Consider the following 23,316-nt stretch of genomic DNA (forward strand, 5'->3'; position numbering starts at 1 on the left):
TAGTTATTTGCTGTATGTACAAATAAACAACAGAGATGACCAAGAATCTTTGCAACAGAAATTAGGAAATCTCAGTGGGGAGGGAAAGAGAAGGTCCTGATGAATAAGAGGGATTAAATTATGTTATATACACGTATGAATATGGCATAATGAATCTCATTATTCTGAATAATTATTATGCACCAATAAAATAAATTAATCCAAAAAGAAAACTCAATGTGCATGTATACTCTCTCTCCGAACCAAACCAAACCAAACTAAACCAACCCAATCCAAAACTAACTCTAAAGGATACAAAAAAGACAGCTTACTTTAAATAATAGAACATTTTATCAAAGACTTAGTGATTCTAGAAGGGCACAGTTTGCAATGTCTAATAAATATTAGCCATTGACTTTGGTATGCTGGGAGACAGAGAAAACTAATTAATAATACTGTAGCTATTAAGTAAATCAGCACTCCACTGCCCTGAGAAAACAGACCGAAGCATGATTTTGATGGCTCCTAGAATTACCAAATGATGAAAGTAAACTTTAACACAGAAATTATGGTCTGCTCACTTGAAGTCATACTTTGGTGATAAATGAATTGCTTTTTGTCATTTTTTGACATGGTAACACTTTTGGAAGTGGCTGTTTTGCAAGTAAATATAGATGGAACCATATGTAGTTTGAAAACTTGTGAAACTGTTTTGAGTGACATGTGAGTATATTTCTAATGAATAATTATTTTTTTCAAGATTGGGAGGTTTTTAAAAACTTAATAGAATTTGGAAGAAATACTCACTTTTATTTTTATCAGAGGCAAAATGATAAGAAAAATAAATTCTTATGGAAAACATACACAGAATTTAGAATAACATAGCTAATTAAATGAATAGATTAACAAGTTTTTTACTGCCCTCTGCTGTTAGTTTCTAAAAGAAATAGAGCAAAAATGACTATAAAAACTGACAAGGTTGAACAAATTGGTTGGGGAAAAAAGAATTGCCTGCCTCCCATTATACAAGTTTTCAACCACTAATTGTGAGGCTTACTTCATGCTTAGGAGCAATGAATTGTAAAACTAAGAAACTCACACTAGGAAAGTGCAGATTAGCAGACATAGGGTGAAAGGTATAAAGTTTGTGATTCATGATATACAGAGAATAGGGAAATACCATCATTTCAATTTTTAGCCAGACTTATTTTTTCAAAGTACATTCTTTTGAATTTGCTTTTTTTATACATACATAATTTAGGTAAGGCATTCATCATTAATAAAAGCAACACTTGCAAACTAAATGAATGAATGTTTATTTGCATGCCATAATCCTGACTTGAAATGCTGCTTGCATTTTGACATGTGAAAATCAGAAATGAGAAATAACAAGATAACAGGTAACACTAATATAGCAGTTACTAGGTATATGGCACTCTTTTTCACATGATTTTTAATTCAACAATCATAAAATAGAATGAGGTCATAACTATTGGAATGGCCTCTTTGCAGATGAAGAAACTGAGTCACAGAGAACTAAAGCAACTTGACTAAAGTGACTTTGCTAGTATAAGTAGTCATAATCAGAAGCCTTGTCATATGACTCCAGGGCCCTGCTCTTTAACATTTTGCACAGGAGAAGGTATAAACTCTGCAATTAAAGAGGTAGGATTTATATAAATTGCAATGGGTGTGGTGGTGTGAGATGAAAGTGACCAGGGTACACCCATGTCATTCTACCTTTTGCTACACCCATGCTTCAGTAGCCAGAGCCTGTGCATGAAGAACTGCCCCGTGGTGCTCCAGTGCCTATCTTTTCCAAGTATGTGCTGACTTCCTCCAGGCCTTGGCCTGCATTATCTCTTTGGAGCTCATCTCATGGTTGACCTCTGCACACTTTTGCCTTTTATCTCTGTACCTCCGGTTGACTGCTAACTTTAGCTACACTTTTGCTCATCTTCAGTGACTCATTTTCAAATATACACACTCTTCATGACACTTGGGATAAGTCAGTTTCACACTAAAATTTTCCCTGGCTGCTACTAATTCCAGAATCCGATTGAGCAACCTGCTTGTGTTCCTTTTATCATGTATGAGTCCTTTACCATTTCCCTGAGTCAAGGGCCCAGATGGTCTGTGACAACAGAAATCTCCTGCCAGGGGCACCTAGTCCTATCAGTATCTGCAATTTGGGACTCTTTGCCTTGCAGATACTTAATAAAACTCTACCTCTGTGACCCAAGGGCTAACCACTCAGGAAGTCTTTCCTCCTCCCACATTAAAGGAAACCCCAACATCAATAAAACCATTAGATTTTCATCATAAAAACTTCTTACCTGACTCGAGGAGTTGGGTTTCCAGTGACTCTGCATTCCAAATAAACTCTACTTCCTTCTGCCACTTCTTGGCTCCTCAGCTTTTGGATGAACCGGGGCACAGTGGGGAAGAGGAGTGCCTTTGGGGGCTGTGGGTGAGAGATGGTGCTGGACGGCAGGTCCAGGTCCTGGTCTGCCTGGTGGCCGTGGCTGGCCTCTGGGAACTTGACCACCTCCTGTTGGTCTTCGGTGGGGCTCTGGCTGGCTGAGGCGCTCATCAGCGCCGATGGCTGATTTTTAGGAGACAGGTACCCACTGTCTGGCGAGGAGGACTCCCCGTTGGGGCTTCTGTTCTTTGGCTTTGCCGCTTCTCTGAATATGGATGTCAGCTCTTCTATGAAGTTAGCCGCCTTGTCGCACAGCTGGCTCTGGGGCCCAGCCTTACTTTGATGTGCGGGTTTGGGCTTTGCATTTGTGCTGGGGGTCTTCGCACCTCGCTTCTCGGCCTTTCTGAGGCTCCGGATATAGCTGGGGCGGGCAAGCAGGGGTGACATGGTGGGCTTCCTCCTGCAAGCAGGTGAGGTGACAGTCTCAGTTGGTTCTTCTGCCAGGGGCTGGACGGGTGTTGATCTGTTCTCCTGGGCTTTTCCCGAGGAGATCTGCTCCCCCGATTTGGTCTCCTTGTGGGGAGGATTTTCACAGAGGCTTACAGGAGAGGTGTTGAAAATTCTCGAGATCTCCTTTTCTGAGTCGAAATCTTCTGTCTCAGAGTCGGCTATGGCTCTCCGGGCCAGGTCAAGGCTCTTGTTAATCTCTTCCTGGCTGAGAAAAGCAGACAGTCCCGGGGAGAAGTCAGCATTCTTGCTTTCTTCCTGCATGTCTGATAAGGAATCATAGAAAGAGTCGAGGGAGGAAGTCTCTGACATATTGGAGCAGCCTTCATACACCCTTTGTGTCCAAGAGGGAGGCCAGAGGCACAGGGAACCTGTTTTCTTCCTGTGTTCTGAAAGACAACAGGATTATCCTTAGTACGAAGTGTTCAGTACTGGTTAGTACTTGTTTTTCTATTTATTTTTTCCCATAATGCTACTAATCTACAGATTGAAACGACAAAGTGAACGGATATATCAGCTTTCTCAATTCCATGAGTTGGAAGGAAGATCACGCATACCCGTATTTATAATTTATGATTTTAATTTAACATATGCTCTATGACTGAGTATCAAGTGTCTCACTGACTCTATTGAATAATCCAAGAGAATGATACCTGCCATGGATCTATCCGCATGGCAGGGCATTCTGTATTTCTCATAGAGCCCCCTTCACACCCGCCTACCCCGTTAAAGCTCTCATATCATTAATGTTATGCAAGGTTGATGTTATGCATGTTATGCATGTTGATATTTTTAGTAAGACTCCACATCTGACTCTGAAACACAAAATACATTCTAATGATTCCAATTTTCATTTGCTTTTGGATTTCAGTGAAATATTTCATACTTTATGTCCCATTCTTTCCTCCTGTCTGTCCAGTCATGCTCTTTCCTAGTCACTCATTTATCATGACTCCAGGAGACATTAATAATCACTTAGGAAGTTTCAGGTGCTGGAGGGACAGCTTTGTTCCGCACCAGGGGCTTGTAAACTTTCTCTTAAGGCCAGACAGTAAGTATATTTTTTTTGCTTTATGGCTATCCAGTCTCTGTTATAATTACTCCACTTGCTATGGTGGCATGAAATCAGCAATGACTATGTGCCAATGAAACTTTCTTTATGGACACTGATATTTGAATTTTATATTATTCTTAAAAGTAAAAAAGAATAGACTTCTTTTTGATTTATTTTACAACAATTTGCAAAATGCAAAAGACATTCTTGGTTTTCAGGCTGTACAAAAACAGGCAGTAGAATGGTTTTTACCCAGGGGTTGAGATTTGCTGTCTCTTCGTCTAGAATGATGACATAGTCCTTATGTTCAAGGAGTTAAAAGTTATGTGGGGTGGTAATGTGAGATGCGTAGAACATTGAATAAATTATACAGAATAGTCTAAAGTATAATAGGGGCCTCTTTGACAGGGCCTCCCCCTAAAGTGGAAGGATCCCAGAGCCATGAGAGCCTAATCTAATTTTGAAGGACCTGTGAAAGAACTATGTGCTTTGCATAGAATATTGATATGGGAATATCATCAGAATTAAATAAAAGTTATTTAATTATCTGTAAAATAATTGGGCATCAATTTAAATTCTACTGTTATTTTGAATTAAATATTGTGAGGCAGTGACTTTCTTGTTAGTGTAAGTGCTGTTTTATATATATATTGTTCATAGGCTAATGGGGAGAAAGATCTAGAAAATCTCAAATGATCTTCCCCTCATGACTGAGTCCAGAAGTCACTAAAGGGAACTCTGAGGACATGAGGAGCTTGACTTTATAAGGTGTGTCAGGCATCGTGAGTGAACCCAGTAGGATATTCCCCAGAAGTTGTGTCTTAAGAGGGCTCTGACTTGAGCTGCTAGTTTAGAAGTGGCTTCTCATGTAGAAGTCTCTGATCTCAAAGGATACTCTACAGGAGTTGAGGAGGGTTCCAGAAATCTGTCTCCAGAATTTACCCACCACATAGGACACTGTGACTCACAGACTGTTAATTCAACAGAAGTCATTTGATAAAACACCCTAAAGCTCAGTATTAACCTACTGTATCTTCTTTAGTTGAGTTTTGGACTGTGGTCTAGATGCCTTTCTGAATTCCAAATTCTCCACATGCTAGTCCTACTCTACCCACCAAACCAAATGTCCCATAATTCTTCCAGAAAATTCTATAAATCCATTGGAATGATCTTGTCCCTCTCATCCCCCTTTATTAACTCAAACATTACTCTTATTCTTTGTCTTGCCTGTGCTCCAGGATGGAACCATTCTAACTGCTCTTTGATTATTCAAATATAGTTCATTTTTGGAGAAAGGTTGTATTCATTACATCTTGAATACTTGAATATGTTTTGTTCATGAGAAACAGGCAGTTAAAGTATAATTTTGAAAAGGAAAATTATGAAAAACATAAACAAGTACGTAAACAAGTATAAAATAAATAAGCATTCAAGATTTTACTTAATAACTAATGATGAAACCAGTTAAGAAGCTACAACCATTTCAAAGAAGGCTCTGAAGAACAGACATAAAAGTAGGCAACGAGGAATGGATTTGCTAGTAATTTTGTAACTGGTTAATATCTACCAAGCAATAAAATGTAATGTTTAGAATCATTTATACTAGGAAAAAAATAATTTGTATACCTGTGAACACGTATGATTTGTACCGCTATTGGATATCTACAATTTATAAAGTTGTCAAATTGCCTAGTTAAGAACAATGAAAGGCACAGACCCTACAGAGTCAGATGACCCTGGAAGATCAACCACAGCCCATCTAGTATTTCAAGGACAATTCAGTATTATTTTGTCTATTTTTAAGTCATTTATAGACTGGGTCCTGAGAAGGACGTTTGGGCTTTCAATACAGAGTTCCTAAGCTCAGTGAGCAGACATGGTGGATAACACTAGTAGAAGCCAAGGATCAGAATCAGTGCTTATAACACGTGAGGAGAAGCAGGATTTGGCAACATGAACCCCCAAGAGACATGAAAACGGGAAGGGAGAGACCCTTGGGCTGAATGCGTGTTTGTATACTGAAGGCAAAGCCAACTGTATTTTCATTTCTTGCAAAATTTATTGTTTGGAAGAGAAGTCACTGTTCTTTTTTGTTTGTTTTGGCCTGAGAAAATTTCAGTTTTTTGTATTGAGCTCAGTGATGAAAGAGATTGGCTAACGTTTTGTGTCCACCACGCCTAAAGTTAAGCTGAGCTGAAAATTCAAGTGGACCATTTGAACAAAATCATTGATTCTTTAAATGACTAACTGGCAACATCAACTGAGATAGATGTAGGCTATATAGAAAAATTACCCATTTAAAATGTATTGTGAATATATGTTATATGCCCAGTAATTTGCTAGGGATGGGGATAGAAACTCTGAAAAGGACCAAGTTTTTTCCCTCATGGAACTTAGCCTATAAGAGATACAATTAAGTCATACATGCATATGATTCAATGTGACAAATGCTGTGATGAGAGAGAAAGGATGTGCTGTGAGAGGCCCTGGAAGAGACAGAAGGTTGAGCATCAGGCAGAGTTTTATGGGGGAAATAAGTCTGACAGAATGATACTTGGCAATTGACAGAATGCAGAGATGATACAGAGACAGGATTATAGGTTTCTGACTTAACAAGAAGATGAACTGTGCTATTATTACCTCACATGCTGAAAGAGGAAGAACAGGTTTTAAGGAGAAAAAAAAAAAGCTTAATTTTGAGTTGCGCCTTTTGCATTTGAGGGAGCTCTGGTGTTGATTTCCAGGAGGCAATGTGAGAGACTGCTCCAGAGTACAGGAGACGGAGAGCAGAGCTGGGCTGGGAATTACTGGCCTGTGGGTGGCTTCTTAAACCACAGGGACGGATGAGGCTGTCCAGGGAGAAACAGGGAGTAAGGAAAAGAATCGTCCAGAGCTCTGGAGGAAAACCAGAAGAGTGGGTGTCATGGAAATTGGCAAAGAAAATGTCTCATGGAGGAGGGAGTGTCCCTTTGACTCCAGCAACTGGGAACACTTAGCACCACCGGCAACAGCAGTTTTGGTGTGTGCCTCATAGATATAAAGCAGACTGCTGTGAAAAGATAGTGTAGACTGCAAGTCCAGTTGACTGTGGTGAGGTCTGAAGAAAGGAGAGACATAACGGAGTCCTAGAGCAAAAGGGTGGAATCTAGCCAAGTTTTTTACTTTTTTTTCAGGATGGGGGCACAGGAAGGTGCCTAGTGCTGATGGAATTAAAGAGATAAAAGCTGAAAATACAAGTAATAAAGTGGGGAGGTAAGCGTCCCACTGGGGTTCAATCCCTGGTACAAAAAAAGAAAAATCAGGGACGACTTGTAGTCCAACTCCCACCCCAGACCTGGGCTAGGGTTGGCTGTTCTTCCATTGTCAAAGAAGAGAAGTAATTAAGAGTGTGTGAGTGTGTGTGTGTGTGTGTGTGTGTGTGTGTGTGTGTGTGAGAGAGAGAGAGAGAGAGAGAGAGAGAGAGAGAGAGAGGGAATGATGTCCAGATAAATTTTATTTTTGAAAGAAGGGAGCGCTCTTGTCTTGAAACGGCTTTGCTTTTGTCAAATTTTGAGGACAGGAGACAATTGAAGTACTTATTGTAGGGAAAGGGAGAAAGCTCTCTGAGGAGGAGGTATGGGCAGAGGTGAGGACTTAGTTGAAGTTAGATGTCATGTACTCATGGTGTCATTAATGTGTGTGAATGTGCAGTTCCCACCAGCGAGCTCAGCTGTCCGGGTGAAGGTGTGCAGGTAGATGATCCAGGTTTTGACAGGTGGAAAGACAGAGGGGAAGTGGGTAACGGTGCTGAGAATATTGGCAGGGAGAGGCAGGCTCTGAATACTATGCTGGACTGGAATTCTTAGGTAGGAGTAGGAACCTTTCCCCAGTGGAAGCAAAGGACAGATGTGAGAACAGCTAAGTGAGAAATCCAAAGGGATGTGTTCAGATGGGGAAATATCTGAATCAAATATTTTAGAGGTAGAGCTTCCTGATTTCTGACTTCAGTTTTAAACGGTAAAATTTATTTCTTTTTAAAATTTAAAATGTTAAATAAAACATAAGTTTTCAACTTTGCAAATATTTCAGTGAAATTGACAGGTGCACTGAAATAGGCTGGATGTCATCATCTTGAGCTTATAGTAATTATTATATTAATTAATTACATTAATAAAATAATTATATTCTTATTAGAATTATAAAATTACATAGTAAAAAATTATATTACATACTACATTTAATTTTTTTTTGTTTTTCTTCAACTATTTTATTGATAGATTCCCACCATGAGCACAGATGTGAAAGGATTTGACAAGTAGCTTGACCACAAAGAGGTCACGGATCTTGTTCTGCTATCTAGATGAATGCGTCCATGATCCTGCTGCATCTTTTGACCTCAGATACTATTTTTTTTCTTTTTTTCTTTATATATGACATCAGAATGCATTACAATTCATATTACACATATAGAGCACAAATTTTTCATATCTCTGGTTGTATACAAAGTATATTCACACAAATTTGTGTCTTCATACATGTACTTTGGATAATGATGTCCATCACATTCCACCATTACTTCTAATTAGTTATCATGTTCTAATTAGTTATATGTGACAGTAGAACACATTTTGACACACCATATATAAATGGAGCACAACTTCTCACTCTTCTAGTTGTATTCTACATCTAGAATCACACTAATCGTGTAATCATATGTGCACATAGGGTAATAATGTCTGATTCATTCTACTATTATTTGTACCCCCCATCCCCTCCCCTTGCTTAACTCCCTTCTGTCTAACCCAAAGTACCTCTATTCTTCCCTAGCCCCCACCTCCTCCATTTAAATTTTTATAGGAGTTCCACATCCGAGATAAAATGGATTTAAGGTATATTTACCATTAGAATAATCTATGTTTAAGGAATACAGTTTAATATTTGATAAGCATATGCATTGTGAAATTATCATCACAATTCCACTAATTAGCATTTTTGGAACCTCAAATAGTTACATTTTCTTTTTTCTTCTCTTTGGTGAGAATACTTAAGATCTATCCTCCTGACTAGAGGTAGAAAATGACCTTGTGATTGACCATTTTTGTGGACCAAGGTCAGATTTGAGAAGTTGTACCAGGGACTTTATGGCCCACAAAGCCTAAAATATTTATCTGGACTTTTACAGAAAAAAAATGCAGGTCCCTTCTGTAGAACATTAGCTACCTAATAAATTCATATAAAATACATAAAAGCTAATAATGGTGACAATGATCTTGGTAATTACATTGGCTCACCATGCACTGCTTAGCAGGAGGTAGGTATTGTGCCAAGAGCTATTATGCAGACTATTTCATTTAAAATCCTCATAACGGATACCAATTCAGAAAGAAGGAAACTGAGGCAGAACATCTGAGTTGGAGAGCTGAGATCCAAGTCCAGGCAGTACTCCAAAGCACATGAGCTTAACCATGAACTTTAATACCATTACGTTATTTTTTTTTTCACATCCAAGTATCCTAAGTAATTAATGTAATGAAACCGAGGATCTAAAATGAAAGTTTCAATATTAATTGAATTGTATTTTAGTACAGATTCAACTTAATATGCTAGATTTTAAAGTGTCATGAACACCTCTATATGAGGAAGCTTAAAGCAAACGTTGAGTGATGGAAAAATGTTCAATTCTTACTTTTAAACAGGGAGTGTTTGCTGGAGGCATGTTATCTCACCTGCTTATTAACTTAAATTTTGGTTTAAAGAGGCGCCATCTGACAGGATCCGGTTGTCGGGATTCGGTGTAGCTTAAAAACTGCTTACACAGTGAAAAAGAAAATCATAGGCTTTTTGGCATATCTGGTTCAGATCCCATCTGCGACACGCACATGGTCTAGGGAAAATGATCCTCCAAGGTGGATGGATCAAGGAGGTTTCCAGGTGGCCCAAGTTCACTGGAAAATTAGGCTTCAGAGATTTCCGTGTCAGTCAACACCCCCAAATTAGAAGGTCATAATCAAAAGGAATGAAATACAACTGCAGACATCTCCATGATTTCCCTGAGATTTCATGTTTTAATGTCGAACAGTGCACTTGGTAATTCAATGCTGGTGCGACAGATGTCAAAAATGAAGTAGAATAAAGAGACACATTTATAATGCTTTTAATGGGTAGGGAGGAAGTGAGGTGAGTGCTGCAAAGGGTGGTGCTTCTACTTTAGTAAGGAGCATTGGAAGATTTTGAAATTTTGAGGAATAAAGGGGTTTTCTACAACTTTTTATCTTTCCTGCCCTCTAACCTTTACTCTTTTCTTTCAAGGAATTTGAATTGCCCTTTTCTGTCTTTTTTCTCTTATTTAGTTCATCATCTCCATCATGAATGGTTCAGTATAATTATCCCCTCCCCTAATATCCATAAATAATGACTGTTCTCTAATTCCCTCCAATTCCTGTAGTTCTAGGTTCTTCCCCACGGGAGAAATGGCTCTTCTCCAGTCCTGTCCATTATTATAGTCACAATCCCTTCTTCCACTTCCCTAGCATGGTAATGTGAACAGGAAATCGATGGATCAACTCTTTATTTGTGCAAGGGAAGCTCCAAGAAGCACAAGATGAGATAGGCATAATTTCTTGCCTTCAATGATTTTTACAGTCCAGTAGAAGGGGATCAGTCAAAAGGGAAGAATCACCACAAGGAGGAAGATGATAATTGCTATTAAAATACTTCAGACAAATTGCAGTTGAGGCATCACAAATGGCAAGAGAGATTATATTCACAAATTTGGTCATGTCACTCCATTTCTTTCCACTGATACCCATTGGCCCATACAAGAAGTTCCAAAACATGATATACAGGGTAAAAATGCCTGTGAACCATCCACTCTGATGGTTCATCTGACCTATTTACCTTCATTGAACACAAGCAATGGTCAGCCCTTGCTGGCCTACTCTGGATTCCACGAACATTCCATGTTCTTTCATGTCCTCATGACTTTTCACATGCTTTTCCTTTTGCTAAAATATCCTTCCCTTCTTTTTCTGTTTTTCAAACTCCAATTCATACTTGAAAACTTTCTTAAATTCTACTTCTTTTTGGTGCTGTCTAGGATTTTCTAGTCAATATAATTTGCTCCTATTCTGGGCATGATACTTTTCATAGTATTTTGTCATTGCATTCATCTTACTAAATTATAAATACTTGCTTAGAGAACCTTTGTTCACTGGGCTGTGAACATCATCAAAGCAGAGCTGTGACTATACGGTTAATGCTTACCACAGTGTCTGGATCATGGCAAATGTCAGAAACCAAGAAATATCTGGTGTTTGCAACATGGTTCAAACCCTGGATGGGATTTGGGAGGAGAGGGAGTCATACAATTGAAGGCATGAGATACTAAATGTTTCATCCTCTCTCCTCATTCCCAGCCACTCAAGCCCCTCTGCAGTATTTTTCATGGACATGTTCTCTTTGGTCCTGCTCTTTAACCTGCATTTTTAAAAATTTACTTTTTAAACAATGCATAAAACATAAAAATGGCACTTATTAATGTTCCATATGTGTAAACATTGTGTGGCGTTTAAATCAGGTTAAACATGTTTATTTCCTCATACATTTATCATTTCTTTATGGTGAAAACTTTCCCTATTTCAGCACTGGATAGCACCTAGGTTCATATGAGCCAGGAGTGTTCTGTCGATGTATTGTCACTCTTTCAGTACTAGAGGGCAATCCAATCCTTGGTTATATTCAAATACGCTTGTTGGTATGTTGTTCAGAAAGAAACAGGGGAGTATCTAGAAAGATAGTCTATCCTCACAAGCCTCTCTCTTGGGAAAAAGTAGGCCTGAATGCCTTGTCTATAGTAACTGGCCTATGGGCAGACACTGAAGGAATTTTCCTGGCTCTGAACAGAGTCACCCATGTCAACTCCATGATCCTATGTCATACCTGTGGCCACCAGTGCCACTAAGTTGTTTTATACCCTGAGCTCACAGACCACCAATATCAGCATAAGAGTGAGGTAAGATCAAAGTCCACATGGCTATGGGCTATCTATTGCCCAGGGGACTCATCATCCATGACTGTTACTACCAGTCACAGGTGATGCTATCTGGAATGGAGGTTCAATAAACCAGGGCTATGTGTCTTCTCCTGGTACTGGGGCTGTTCCAGTGGCTATGTTTATCGGTAGCCCTGGGGATAGGGGTTATTAAGGATCTTCCCGTGTTAGGTTTCACCAGCCTAGCACTAAGTCCCTAGGGAAAAGTCTTTTGCTTATTACCCTGTCTTATGTTATACTGGATAAACAAAACTTAGCTAAGAAAAATAGATGATTCTGATAAATAAAATCAGTGATGAAAAGGGAGAAATGGCAACTGACACCACAAAGATGCAAAAGATCATTGGAGATTATTGTGAGCAACTATATGCCAACCAACTTGATAATTTAGAAGAAAAGGAAAATTCTTATACACAATACCTTACCAAGACTGAATCATGAAAAAACACAAAACTCAAACAGACCAATGAAAGTAATGAGATTAAATTAGTTCTAAAATGCCTTCCATCAAAGAAAAGGTCAAGGCTACCAAACATCTAAAGAACTAACACCAATTTTCCTTGAGTTATTAATGGATAAAGGAAATGTGATAAATGTACACAGTGGCGTTTTACTGGGTCATAAAGAACAGAGAATTATGACATTTGCAGGAAAGTGAATGGAACTGAAGAGCATTATGCCAGGTGAAATAAGCCAGATTCAGATGGTCAAGAGTCACAGATGATGAGGATTTAGAGAAGGGAAGAAGGGAGGGAAAGGGTTAGTTACCAGGTTATGAATCAGACCAGATTATGCTATGTGCAGGTATGACTATATCACAAGGAAGCCTAACGTTATGTATAATTATAATTCCCCAATTTCTTTAAAGAAGAAGAAATGTGCTTTTCTATAAAGGCCAGTTGCAATAAGCCAACAGCTAACATTATGCTGAGTGGGGAAAAGGTGAAATCTTTTTCTCTAAAGTTTACATCAAAACAAGGCTGCCCACTTTGGTCACTTACACAGCACAGTGCCAGAAGTCCTAGCCAGAGCAATCAAATAAGAGAAAGAACTAAAGGGCATATGCAGATTGGAAAAAGGTGATACTATCTTATAATTGAAAACCCTAAAAACTCTACCAAAAAACTATTAAAACTAATAAATGAATTCAGCAAAGTTGCAGGATACAAAATCAACATACAAAAACCAGTAGTGTTGCTGTATGTCAATATTGAATTATCTGAAATAGAAATAAAGGGAGTGATCCCATTGACAATGGCTACAAAAATTAAAATAATGAAATAAATACCTAGGGATAAACTTAACCAAAGAGTTAAAAAAATCTCTATAATGAAAATTCCAAACATTAATGAAATTGAAGAGGAAACACTCACAAAAAATACAAAGTCCTATGTTGGAGTTTGTGCCCTGCCACTTAGTAGGTATACTCCTGACCCCAGTCTGCCTCCCAAATTGGAGGCGAGATGGTGCAGACCATTAGTTACTTAACCTAACACATGTTCAGGGGTTCTCTGTCCCAAGTATTAGCCTGCTGCTAGGGGTCTAGCACTGGGGTTCACCATCACATCACTGGCTCTGGATTTCAAGTCAGAGGCCTGGTCTTAATTTTTCTGCCTCTCCTGAGAAAGAGGCATTTCTCACCATGTTGGGCTGCTTGGAGTTGGGAGTGGCAGTGATGAAAGCAACTCTTTTTTTTCCTGTCTTCTTCAATGTGTCCCTTAGTTTTGTTTTACTAAAACAGGCCCTGTGATCTCTCACCTCATTTCCTTGGCTCTTGTGAATGTAATTAGGCGTGTGGATAGTTCAGCGTGTCTGTGGGGAGGTGATGGCTGGTCAATCTTAGCTGCTATTTTGCTCCAGCCAGGTTTGGATACCTGCCCTGCATTTATATTGTTCTTATCAATAGTTACTCACTCCCTAGGCTGTTTTCCAGTAAGAACTTGATAAAGTAGTCGATGCTATATGTTAATGGACATACGTATAACATGGAGCAGTTACTTATAAAATACACATTACATGCTCATCTTACTATAAAACAGTCATAGATCAGACACTCTATTACAATTTTTCTATAAAGACATTGATTTTTTTTGTGCTTCTTATTACCATCCAAGAAAGTTTCTCATGAAGAAATGCAGAACCAGAAAAACAGTTATTCTGTTTTCCAGAATTCTACTACACATTGAATATCCCTAATCCCAAAATCCCAAATCTAAAATGATCTAAAACCTGTAAATTTTTGACCACAGATAATGACATATGTAGAAAATTCCACACCATGTAACTTTTGTATTCTGCACAACATTTTAAAAATAATTATTAAAAATAAAAATATTATTTAAAATATAATAAAATTATCTTCAGGCTATGTATATAAGGTATATATAAAACATATATAAATTTTCAAAATCCCAAACATTTCTGGTCCCAAGCATTTCAGATAACAGATCCTCAACCTGTATTAAGCAAGGAGAATTCTGTAAACTTTGCAGGTTCTTTGCCATGGATGCTAGCAAATTCAGGGTTAAATTTTAAACCACAGAAATAGTAATGTTTTTAGCTAAAAAAGGATTTTTTTGCTTCCTTTCTCTATTATGTTAGCATCTAATTATTGAGTGCCTACTATGTGTTGAACTCCTCTCTTATAGGCTGAGAATATAGCTGTAAATGGATTCTTTGCCCTACGAAGCTAAAATTCCTTTTTTTTTTTTTTTTGGTGGTGGTGCTAGGGATAGAAACCAGAGCCTCACACATGATAAGCATGTGTTCTGCCTCTGAGCCTTACCCCTACCCTTAGAGCTAACATTCTAGTAGGATAAAAGACTTAAGTAGTAAGTTGAGAAAAAAATTTTACCATCTACTTATTGTGGTCTTGCCTTCTCTTGAGTGGTTCTGAGCATCTGTACTATGCTTTAGTTACATACAGGCTCAAAATGTCTTTGAAAGATGTTAAAGTGCAAATAACACAAGCTAATAAAATAAAATGCACAATTACACATTAACCTCAGGGTTTGCACACCATGGCTGTTTTGAAAGGCACACCCTTGGAGGGGAGGGGAGAGTCAGTCATGAGCAGAAGGCACGCCCAGGTTAATGGTGCTTTAGTTTCCCTCAAGTGTACCAGGAGCAGTTGCTGTGTCACCTTATGGTGATCCCAGGTGGATCTTGACATTTATGTCAAACTCTTAATCTTCAGCAAATATTTGGTGGAGCAAAAGTTTGGGCGGGCTGGCAAATACCAGGAGGCGTTATAGATTCCCATGCACCTCCCACTGTCGATAGGCTGATTCTAAACAGATATTGTTTTCAAATGTGAACTTCCTTGGTCACATATTTTGTTAACTCCCTGTGCATGTTCCATTCTTTCTTAAGGAAATTTTTGGGCACTTCATTCATAGATTATTTCTCATTGAAATTGTAGACTTCATGATTTCTCCCGAAGTTCCTATCATCTGAATTCTACAGGACTCATGTTATACTATAAAATGAGGAACATGTAAATACATTTTTAGTATTTTGTTTTAGTGTGTGTGTGTGTGTGTGTGTGTGTGTGTGTGTGTGGTTCTGATGATGGAACCCGAGCTTTGTGCATACTAGGCAAGTTCTCTGCCACTGACCTATATTCCCAGCTCTCATTGAAGATTTCATATTTGGGATGTTGATCATACATTCTGATATAAGTAATTTTATCATCCTAAATTGTCATGGCATTACTGTCCCTGTATTTGGGAAAACACTTATGTTTGAATTCATGAATATATTACCTACATATAAATATAAATGTATATGATTCATATACATTTAAGGCTATATAAATGACAGAAAAGAGACACTTAGAAATTATGAATAACCTTTGCTTTTAAAGTTGCAGACTTTGGGAGATCAGTTATCTGAAAATCAAAGCTATGATATTTGGGAAGATTCTCTATGTTGTTAGCCAAAAAAATACTTGTGGGATATCTCCTTGCATGATCCTCTTGAGGCAAGACACTGTTGGTTGTTGAAATGAGAAAGAGTTCCTCGACTTGGAGGAACTAGGAGAGACAAGGGATATGAACAAGAAACAACAGAGCCTCGCAGAAGAATGAATTCTGTTACAAGCAACAAAATCTAGGGTTCTACAGGGAATGATAGCATATACCTGTAATCCCAGCAACTGAGGAGGCTGAGGCAGGAGGATCACAATTTCACAGGCAGCCTCAGCAACTTAGTGAGGTCCTAAATAATTTAGTGAGACCCTATCTTGAAATAAAAATAAAAAGGGCTGGGGATTTAGCCATGTAGCTCAGTGGTACAGTACCAAATCCCCAGTACCAAAAACAAAATAAAACACACTAGGCTTCCTGAGGACATAATACTCCAAGGCTTCTGAGCTCTGTGCTTTCACATTGTGAATCATATGATGGAGTAGATATTATTTCTTGATTATTTCTAATTCTCAAACTGCAGCAAAAAATAGTTTGAACATTTGGCTAAAATTAAACCATCAGGAGTGACAGATGCATAAATGAAACTTGTGTTTAACTGCTAAAGTTCTCTTTTCCCACGGGGGATATTATGGGAAATTAAGAATTTAGATAAGGGCATAAATTTTGCAGTCTATTTGTGTGGAATATTTTTAGAGATGTTGAAAGAGCTAGTACAGTTTTGAAAGAAAGATGTTTGATGTTAGAAAAGAGCTGACAGACACTTAGGCTCTGTCAATATCATACACCCATTTGACTGGTGTGATGGAGAGTTGAGGCAGGGTGTAATCATTTCAGTAATCATCTCAAGATGCACATACAAGTGGGAATAAACATATAGAGATGGTAGGAAGAGCATGACCCTGAGCAATGAGCCCTAACTACCTCTGTGGTAGGGTTTAGGCAAGGGTGGAGTTGAGAGGTGAGATATTCAGGAGAATCTTTTGTTGCATATTTCATAATCTTTTTTTTTTAAAAGAATTAACATTAGGAATAACTTTAAGTAGAGCAATTCCATTTCCTCATTTTCCTATTTAAATGATGACAAAAAAGGAATGAAAGTTATTGATTCAAAGATTTGATACTATAAATATATTTAAATCAAAGTAACTAGGGAAACCAAAATGGGAAAAGCTTTAAAGCTTATTTTTCTTGTTTTTGAAACCAGGTAGTTCCTAGACTACATCTGTTTCTTGCTTCTCCTTCTGTCCCTCCTTGCTCCCTTTCTCCTTCTTTGCCATGACATTCTTTTCCCCGGAAAGGGCCCTTGGGGCAAAAGTCAAGATGGAAAATTTATAAAATCTTGTATTTGATGCAAAAAAAAATGTGCAATATTACAATCAATTTCTTAATAAGTACACAGGATTCTTTTCCTTTCCAATAGGCAAATTATCATTCTAGAAAGATATGTCACATTTATCCAACCGTTTTGAATGCCCCTCTAAACAGAATATTTTATCCCAGTTTTGGGGATGTGAACTAACAGCTCATTTAATGCTGTAACAGTCATAAAAGGTATTTTACAAGGAATATCTGGGGTTATTCCTGGTATCTTCTTCAGTTTATCATCTTTAACCATCAAGTTGAATCTTTTGCCATATCTAGACTTTACATCCAATTCATCCATTTCTCACTTAAATGCAAACTCTACCCAATTGATTTCTTTATTCTCCGATGTGATGATTTATCAGTTGTAAGTTATAGTCAGAGCTGCTTTGCTCAATATTTGCTCTCTGTGCTGGGATTTAATCAGGACACAGCCGTTTACTCTAGATGGTCTGAATTTCCAACTGGAACTCTGGAGTCACCGTAACCTTTGATAACCTCCTCAGTCATACCATTAAAGAAGCAGAGACACTTATCTTGGCCTGCAGATTTCAGTTGGTGTCTCTTAAAGTGTCAGGTTGATTTGTGAATCTGAATAATGTTCCTCTATACAGTCTTTTTTAAAAAAAAAAAAAAAAGGTAAAGAAATCATTGTCCAGTGTAATCTAGATCCTCATTCTGTTGTGAAGTTTGTGAGGTCAGATTTAAATTCAATTTCAGCAATAAAAGAGAGTGGTCTGGACAGGGAACTGACACAGAGCCCTGAGATACAGACCCTAATTTTCCCGAGATGCTAGAATGAGAAAGAACTAATTTGAATTATAAGAATGTGTAATCATGTATTTACAGAGCAGATATTGGCTAAGTAATTCTGTAGGCCTTATCTACTATTAGCAATAGTATGTCAAAAAGACTTATTTTAAAAAAAATCTGAATAATCAAGGTGAGTATTCAAGTTCTTTTTTCCTTGGGAAAAAACTGGAAGTTATTTCTATCATGTAAAAAGGATTTAATTTCCATATACACAGGACTGATTAGATTTTGAGTAGTTTTCTGTCAGAGAAATAGGCTTTATATTTGTCCACAGCATTCATACTAGAAGGCAATTAGTATTTTTAGAAAATGCTAAGAGGTAATATGAGACTGAAATCATTCTGAATCAACTTCATATATTGGATTCAAGACAGTTTCATGTGTAGTTTAAGACAACAGGACATGAAGTTATGTTGTGATATTTAAATTTAACTGGACTCCACACACTGCCCTGTAATTTCTCCTACTAAACTTCATCTTCTAAAAATTAGATATGCAAATTTTATGCATAAATATAATTTAACATAATTGCTGTTACTAAATCTACTGATTTAATTATGTCTAAGGAGTTATTTACAAAATCCTTTGAAAGGGGAACTAACAATTTAGATTGTTACTAAAAATCTCAAGTCTATCATGAAAACCCATCAGTTTTTAACTCATCTGTGGATAAGCATCTAGATAACTAAATTTTTATTATCTGTGAAGCATAACACATTCACAATCTTGTTTGGCTCGATAACCACATTTCATCCTTTTGGAATTGATAGCACCAATTTTGCCTGCTTAAGCGTAGGATAGAGAAGGTAGTTTCTCTGACGGCATGGGCAGAGATAAAGCTGGCAGGAAAATCTTATGTATTATCTGTTCGTGGAAAGACTACAAAATTTGCATTAATTTTCCTCTCCAGGAAAGAGAAAAATCAGGCATCTTTTAAATGATATAACCTCAAGCAAACTACTGTTATTTTCTAACTTTTTCTTAAAAAGTCCTCAAAATATTGCCCTCCGAGTTAGTAATATTAAGATATACCTTGCAGATCTTTTCAATGCTTGGTCAGTTTGAAGTCTCCAGAAAGGTGGGTTATTTCAGATGAGCATTTCTTCTTTCCTGGGAGAGCGGAGGTTGGCTTTGCCTGTCCATTAGAGACTGCTTGGTCCGTGGTCACTTTGAGACAACTGTGGCCTTACACTACTCTCATCTGTCCTCTTACTCCACTCGGCTATATTTGGTAACTGAACTCATGTTTCAGCAGAGTGCCACAATCAGGAATTCTAGCAGTGGGCTGGGAAACAGCCCCAGGTCTGAGGGTTCTTAGAAATTAAAGCCACTTAGTATAAAAGGAACTATTTTTATGCATCTAGTAAGCATAGAATGTTTCTTTATACTCTAAAAGATTCCGTTCAACATATTCTTAATCAATTACTAGTATGTGATTCCAAATAGAAAAAAAACAACAACACTCTTAAGGAAGACTTCTTATTATAATCTGCTCTGTGCATTTAGCTTTTAGTCATGTCGTAAAGTATCCTAAAATAGTAAATGTAATAACTATTTAAAAATTTAACCACCTGTCAGATTGAATGGAGAGTCCGACTGCTTTCTTACTTCATATTTTTAATTAAAAATTGTCCCATGATTGGTGTGTACTAAAGAGTCCAAAGCAGGGTGAAATGGGAATGAACATACAGGGACTGAATCTATGTTGCAATGAGCCCACTTATATTTATAAAAAATGTTTCTCAATCATTCTATCACTTATCCTGTAGCATCTCATTGTAACATGGTCTAATATTTAGGCTTTGTAAATGTAAGTAGAAGTAATAAGAACAGAAAGCTTTTCTGATCCAAGGTCAGGTATCAGAACCCAAACTAAGGGGACTAAAGTAGTCATACAAAAGTTCATGGTTAAGTTCCTGAGTTTCCCTTGGTCTTAATAATATAATCACATTTGATCCAGTTTCATATCTGAAGAAATTCTTTCCTGATAGTGGAAAATTTATGAAGGTCTGCTCCTGTACTTTTCTTTATAGACAAAACTTATCCTTTAAAAATGGTTCTTCTTGAAACAGGATACTCTGCTGGGCCGTTTCATCAGTCACATTAATATGTCATTTAGAAATTTATTATAATAGGGGAAAGAAAACCCTCTGGTTGGTTTTCGTTATCGATTTGTGCTGTTATAATGAAATACCCTGACTTCTCACAATTCTGGAAGCTGGGAAGTCCAAGATCAAGATTTATTGTCTGGTGAGGGTCCCACCTCCGCTTCCAAGATGGCTCCCTAGACGCTGTGTCTTCTGAAGATGAGGAGCAGTGTGTCCTTACATGGTGGAAAGTAGAAGAGTAAGGGCAGTTGAACTCTTTCCATCAAGCCCTTTAATAAGGGCAGCTAGCTCACAAAATTCATCAATCACCTCCCAAAGGCCATTTCATGTTGAATTGGAGAATAAATTTCAATATAATGTTTGGAGGGGACAAAGCATTCAAACCATAGCATTAATTAAAGAAGTGTTTTTTTGCCTTTTACCCCATACGATAGCAATAAAAGCCACTGAAATGATAGAAATTAGAAGGGAAGAAAGTATAAGATGCCAGAAATGAAAATAAAATTGTTGGAAAATGATAAAAATGAGTTAAACTGAATCACAAACTTAAAAGCCTGCAGAAGGGGATGCTGATAAGAAGTGATTCACTCCAAAGAATCTCATAGACGTTTAGGAATTGGAGGCACCAGACTCCTCCTTGGAAATGAACTTTAATTGGCAACCCTGAGTATAGCTAGAAGTGACTGAGGCAGGAACTGGGAAAGAATCTCTAGAGAGCAATAGGAGCCTACTTTGCCATTTCTCCCTCAAGCAGGCCGGAGACTACTCCTTGCCATGTCTGGAGAAGATGGGAAACTTAAAACACCAGGCTACCCTCCCCGAGATGCAAAGCACAGAAGATGGAGGCACTTGAAGAAATTTGGGGGCTGGAGTTAGGATTGGTGATTGGAACAGAGGCTTCAAGTGTTATCTGGTGCTTTATTTCTTCAAAGAAAAAAGCCATATGGGAATGAGGAAAAATGGTAACCTTTGATCCACATGGTATTATTGTGGGTGCTCATTATATATAAATTATATGTGCAATTACATTAATATTTTTACTTTTTGGATTTGAGGAACACAACAATAAAAAAATTAAACAAAAACTTCCATGTATTGTAAGAGATACTGAATGTGGAAGAGATATGGAATCAAAATGTTGTAACCTTTTTTTTTTATTGGTTGCTCATGACAATACAATGATCTTGACATATCATACTGTTGTAACCTCTTTAAAATCTAGTTATGGAAAGAATTATTGAGATTAAACAAATGGTTAAAATACAATGACTTTATTATTAAATTAATTATTATCAATTTAAAAATGAATGTCATCTATACTGTATTGCTCAATCTTCATCTCAAAGTATTAAAAGATTTTTTTAGATGTTGTTTAATAATAAATTGTGTTGGGAAGACACTACTAGCTTTTTTCTCTTCTTCTAGATGGGAATGTTCCAAGGAATAACTTTTGCTAATCTTAAGTTAATTTGTAACCCCACCCACTGTGTGTGCCAAAGGCATGCACACTGTGTTAATGTCCTACTAAGATATTACCATGGTAAAATTTTTTGCAGTTTCTAGAAATAGAAGAGATAGGCATGCAATTCATAAATGTTCATCAAAGACAATGGAAAATAATCACAAGTTATTGATCAATTAGGGATTCTTTTTTGTTGCAGTGGGCATTCATAATCAGATGAAAACATGTTTCCATGCCTCTTTGCAGGAAATATAGCCAAGTTTTCTTATGTTTAGGCTCCCTTGTTGCAGGAGGAAATTCAAACTTTTTGAAATGGAAATAAAAACGTTAAGTATTACCGATGTAAAAGTTTTCCAAATGACATTTACTTGTATGTATGATGAAGACCATCCTGCTAGATTATCAGTAGGGAGCTGGCCTGGTGCTCGTAGGGGAAGATGTTGGTTACAGCCTGAGAGAGAGCTGGAGTCTCAGTGCCTGGAAGAACAGAGGGTTGTGGGTTCTGTGATTGGCAAGAACCCTCACATAGAAGGAACAAATGCCAGGGCATAGTTAGTCTGGCATAGGCACCTGGGCATCATGGCCTCGGAAGCTGTAGTGAAACAGGAGGCTATCTCTATGTTCTTGCAGACTCTGGGAGCTGGAACAGAGTCCAATGCTGATCAAGTGGCCTATTGACCAGAGGAGGCCTCTCCCACATTTCCCTAATTGCTTGTTCCCTAAATCCTGATATAATACCAGGGAACTGATAAAGCCAAAGCTATAATAAGTAAAAAGAGGGACTGCAGTTGTAGCTCAGTGGTACAGCACTTGCCTAGCATGAGTGAGGTACTGGGTTTGATCCTCAGCACCACATAAAAATAAATAAATAAAATAAAGATATAAAAATGCAATAACATAGTTTTAAAAAATGTTGAAAAGAAGTAAAAAGATAAAAAGAAGAAAATATATATTTTACATATATGGCTTGTGGTCCCAAAGTTAGATTTCATTTTACTAAAAACAAATAATTTTCTTGTACCTTGTGAAGAAGGCAGCAAAACAGCCTTGTTTTACAAAAATTAAGAATCTGGGCAACTTAATTTCTTTTCCTTAGAAAATTTATACCAGTAGTTTGACCAAAACTCTTAAGATAGTATAACAAGGTTCAATTGATATTAAGGCTGGGATTAGTGCATGGACAGTAATTGAGCCTCTCCTGTCTTTTCATATATACATCAGAGTAAATTTCTATGTGCATTGAGGTAGGAAAGTGGGCTAAAAGATCCCTTAATTGGGTTCCAATATGATTATTTTTTTTTAGAAAAATTCCTGCCCTTTTGAAGTGCTTGAATTTGTGTCAACCATCTTCCATCCCATTTTTTTCAATTAGGACTTTGGATCTAGTTGGGTTCTCGAGTCTCTTCTTTATTCCAAGTCTTGCCACTATCTTGGGTGACTTTAGCACCTATTTGTCAATTTAGTTCATACCCTCGAATATTAGTTCTTGATCTGCATATTCTAGTGATCTTCATCTCTATTCTTCTTCTTTTTTTTTTTTTTTAGTTTTACATAACATAATACTTTTGTTTATTTATTTATGTGGTGCTGAGGATCGAACCCAGTGCCTCACACATGTGAGGCAAGCATTCTACCACTGAGCCACAACCCC

At 37.5% G+C, this 23,316-nt stretch overlaps 1 protein-coding gene across 5 annotated transcripts in view; it reads right to left on the minus strand.

Annotated features, from left to right (window-relative positions):
* Palld (palladin, cytoskeletal associated protein) overlaps window positions 1-19,263 on the minus strand; it is a 375,372-nt gene extending 356,109 nt beyond the window's left edge. For all 5 annotated transcript variants that reach the window (XM_077792727.1, XM_077792726.1, XM_026389723.2 and 2 more), the window contains exons 1-2: window positions 19,128-19,263; window positions 2,316-3,297 (exon numbers count right to left, since the gene is read on the minus strand). In XM_077792727.1, coding sequence (XP_077648853.1) covers window positions 2,316-3,220 — 905 coding nt within the window. In that variant the 5' untranslated portion in view covers window positions 3,221-3,297; window positions 19,128-19,263. The remainder of the gene's footprint in view (window positions 1-2,315; window positions 3,298-19,127) is intronic.
* Between the last annotated feature and the right edge of the window lie 4,053 nt (window positions 19,264-23,316).

Source organism: Urocitellus parryii, chromosome 14 (assembly GCF_045843805.1).
Source record: "Urocitellus parryii isolate mUroPar1 chromosome 14, mUroPar1.hap1, whole genome shotgun sequence".
Lineage (NCBI taxonomy): Eukaryota > Metazoa > Chordata > Mammalia > Rodentia > Sciuridae > Urocitellus > Urocitellus parryii.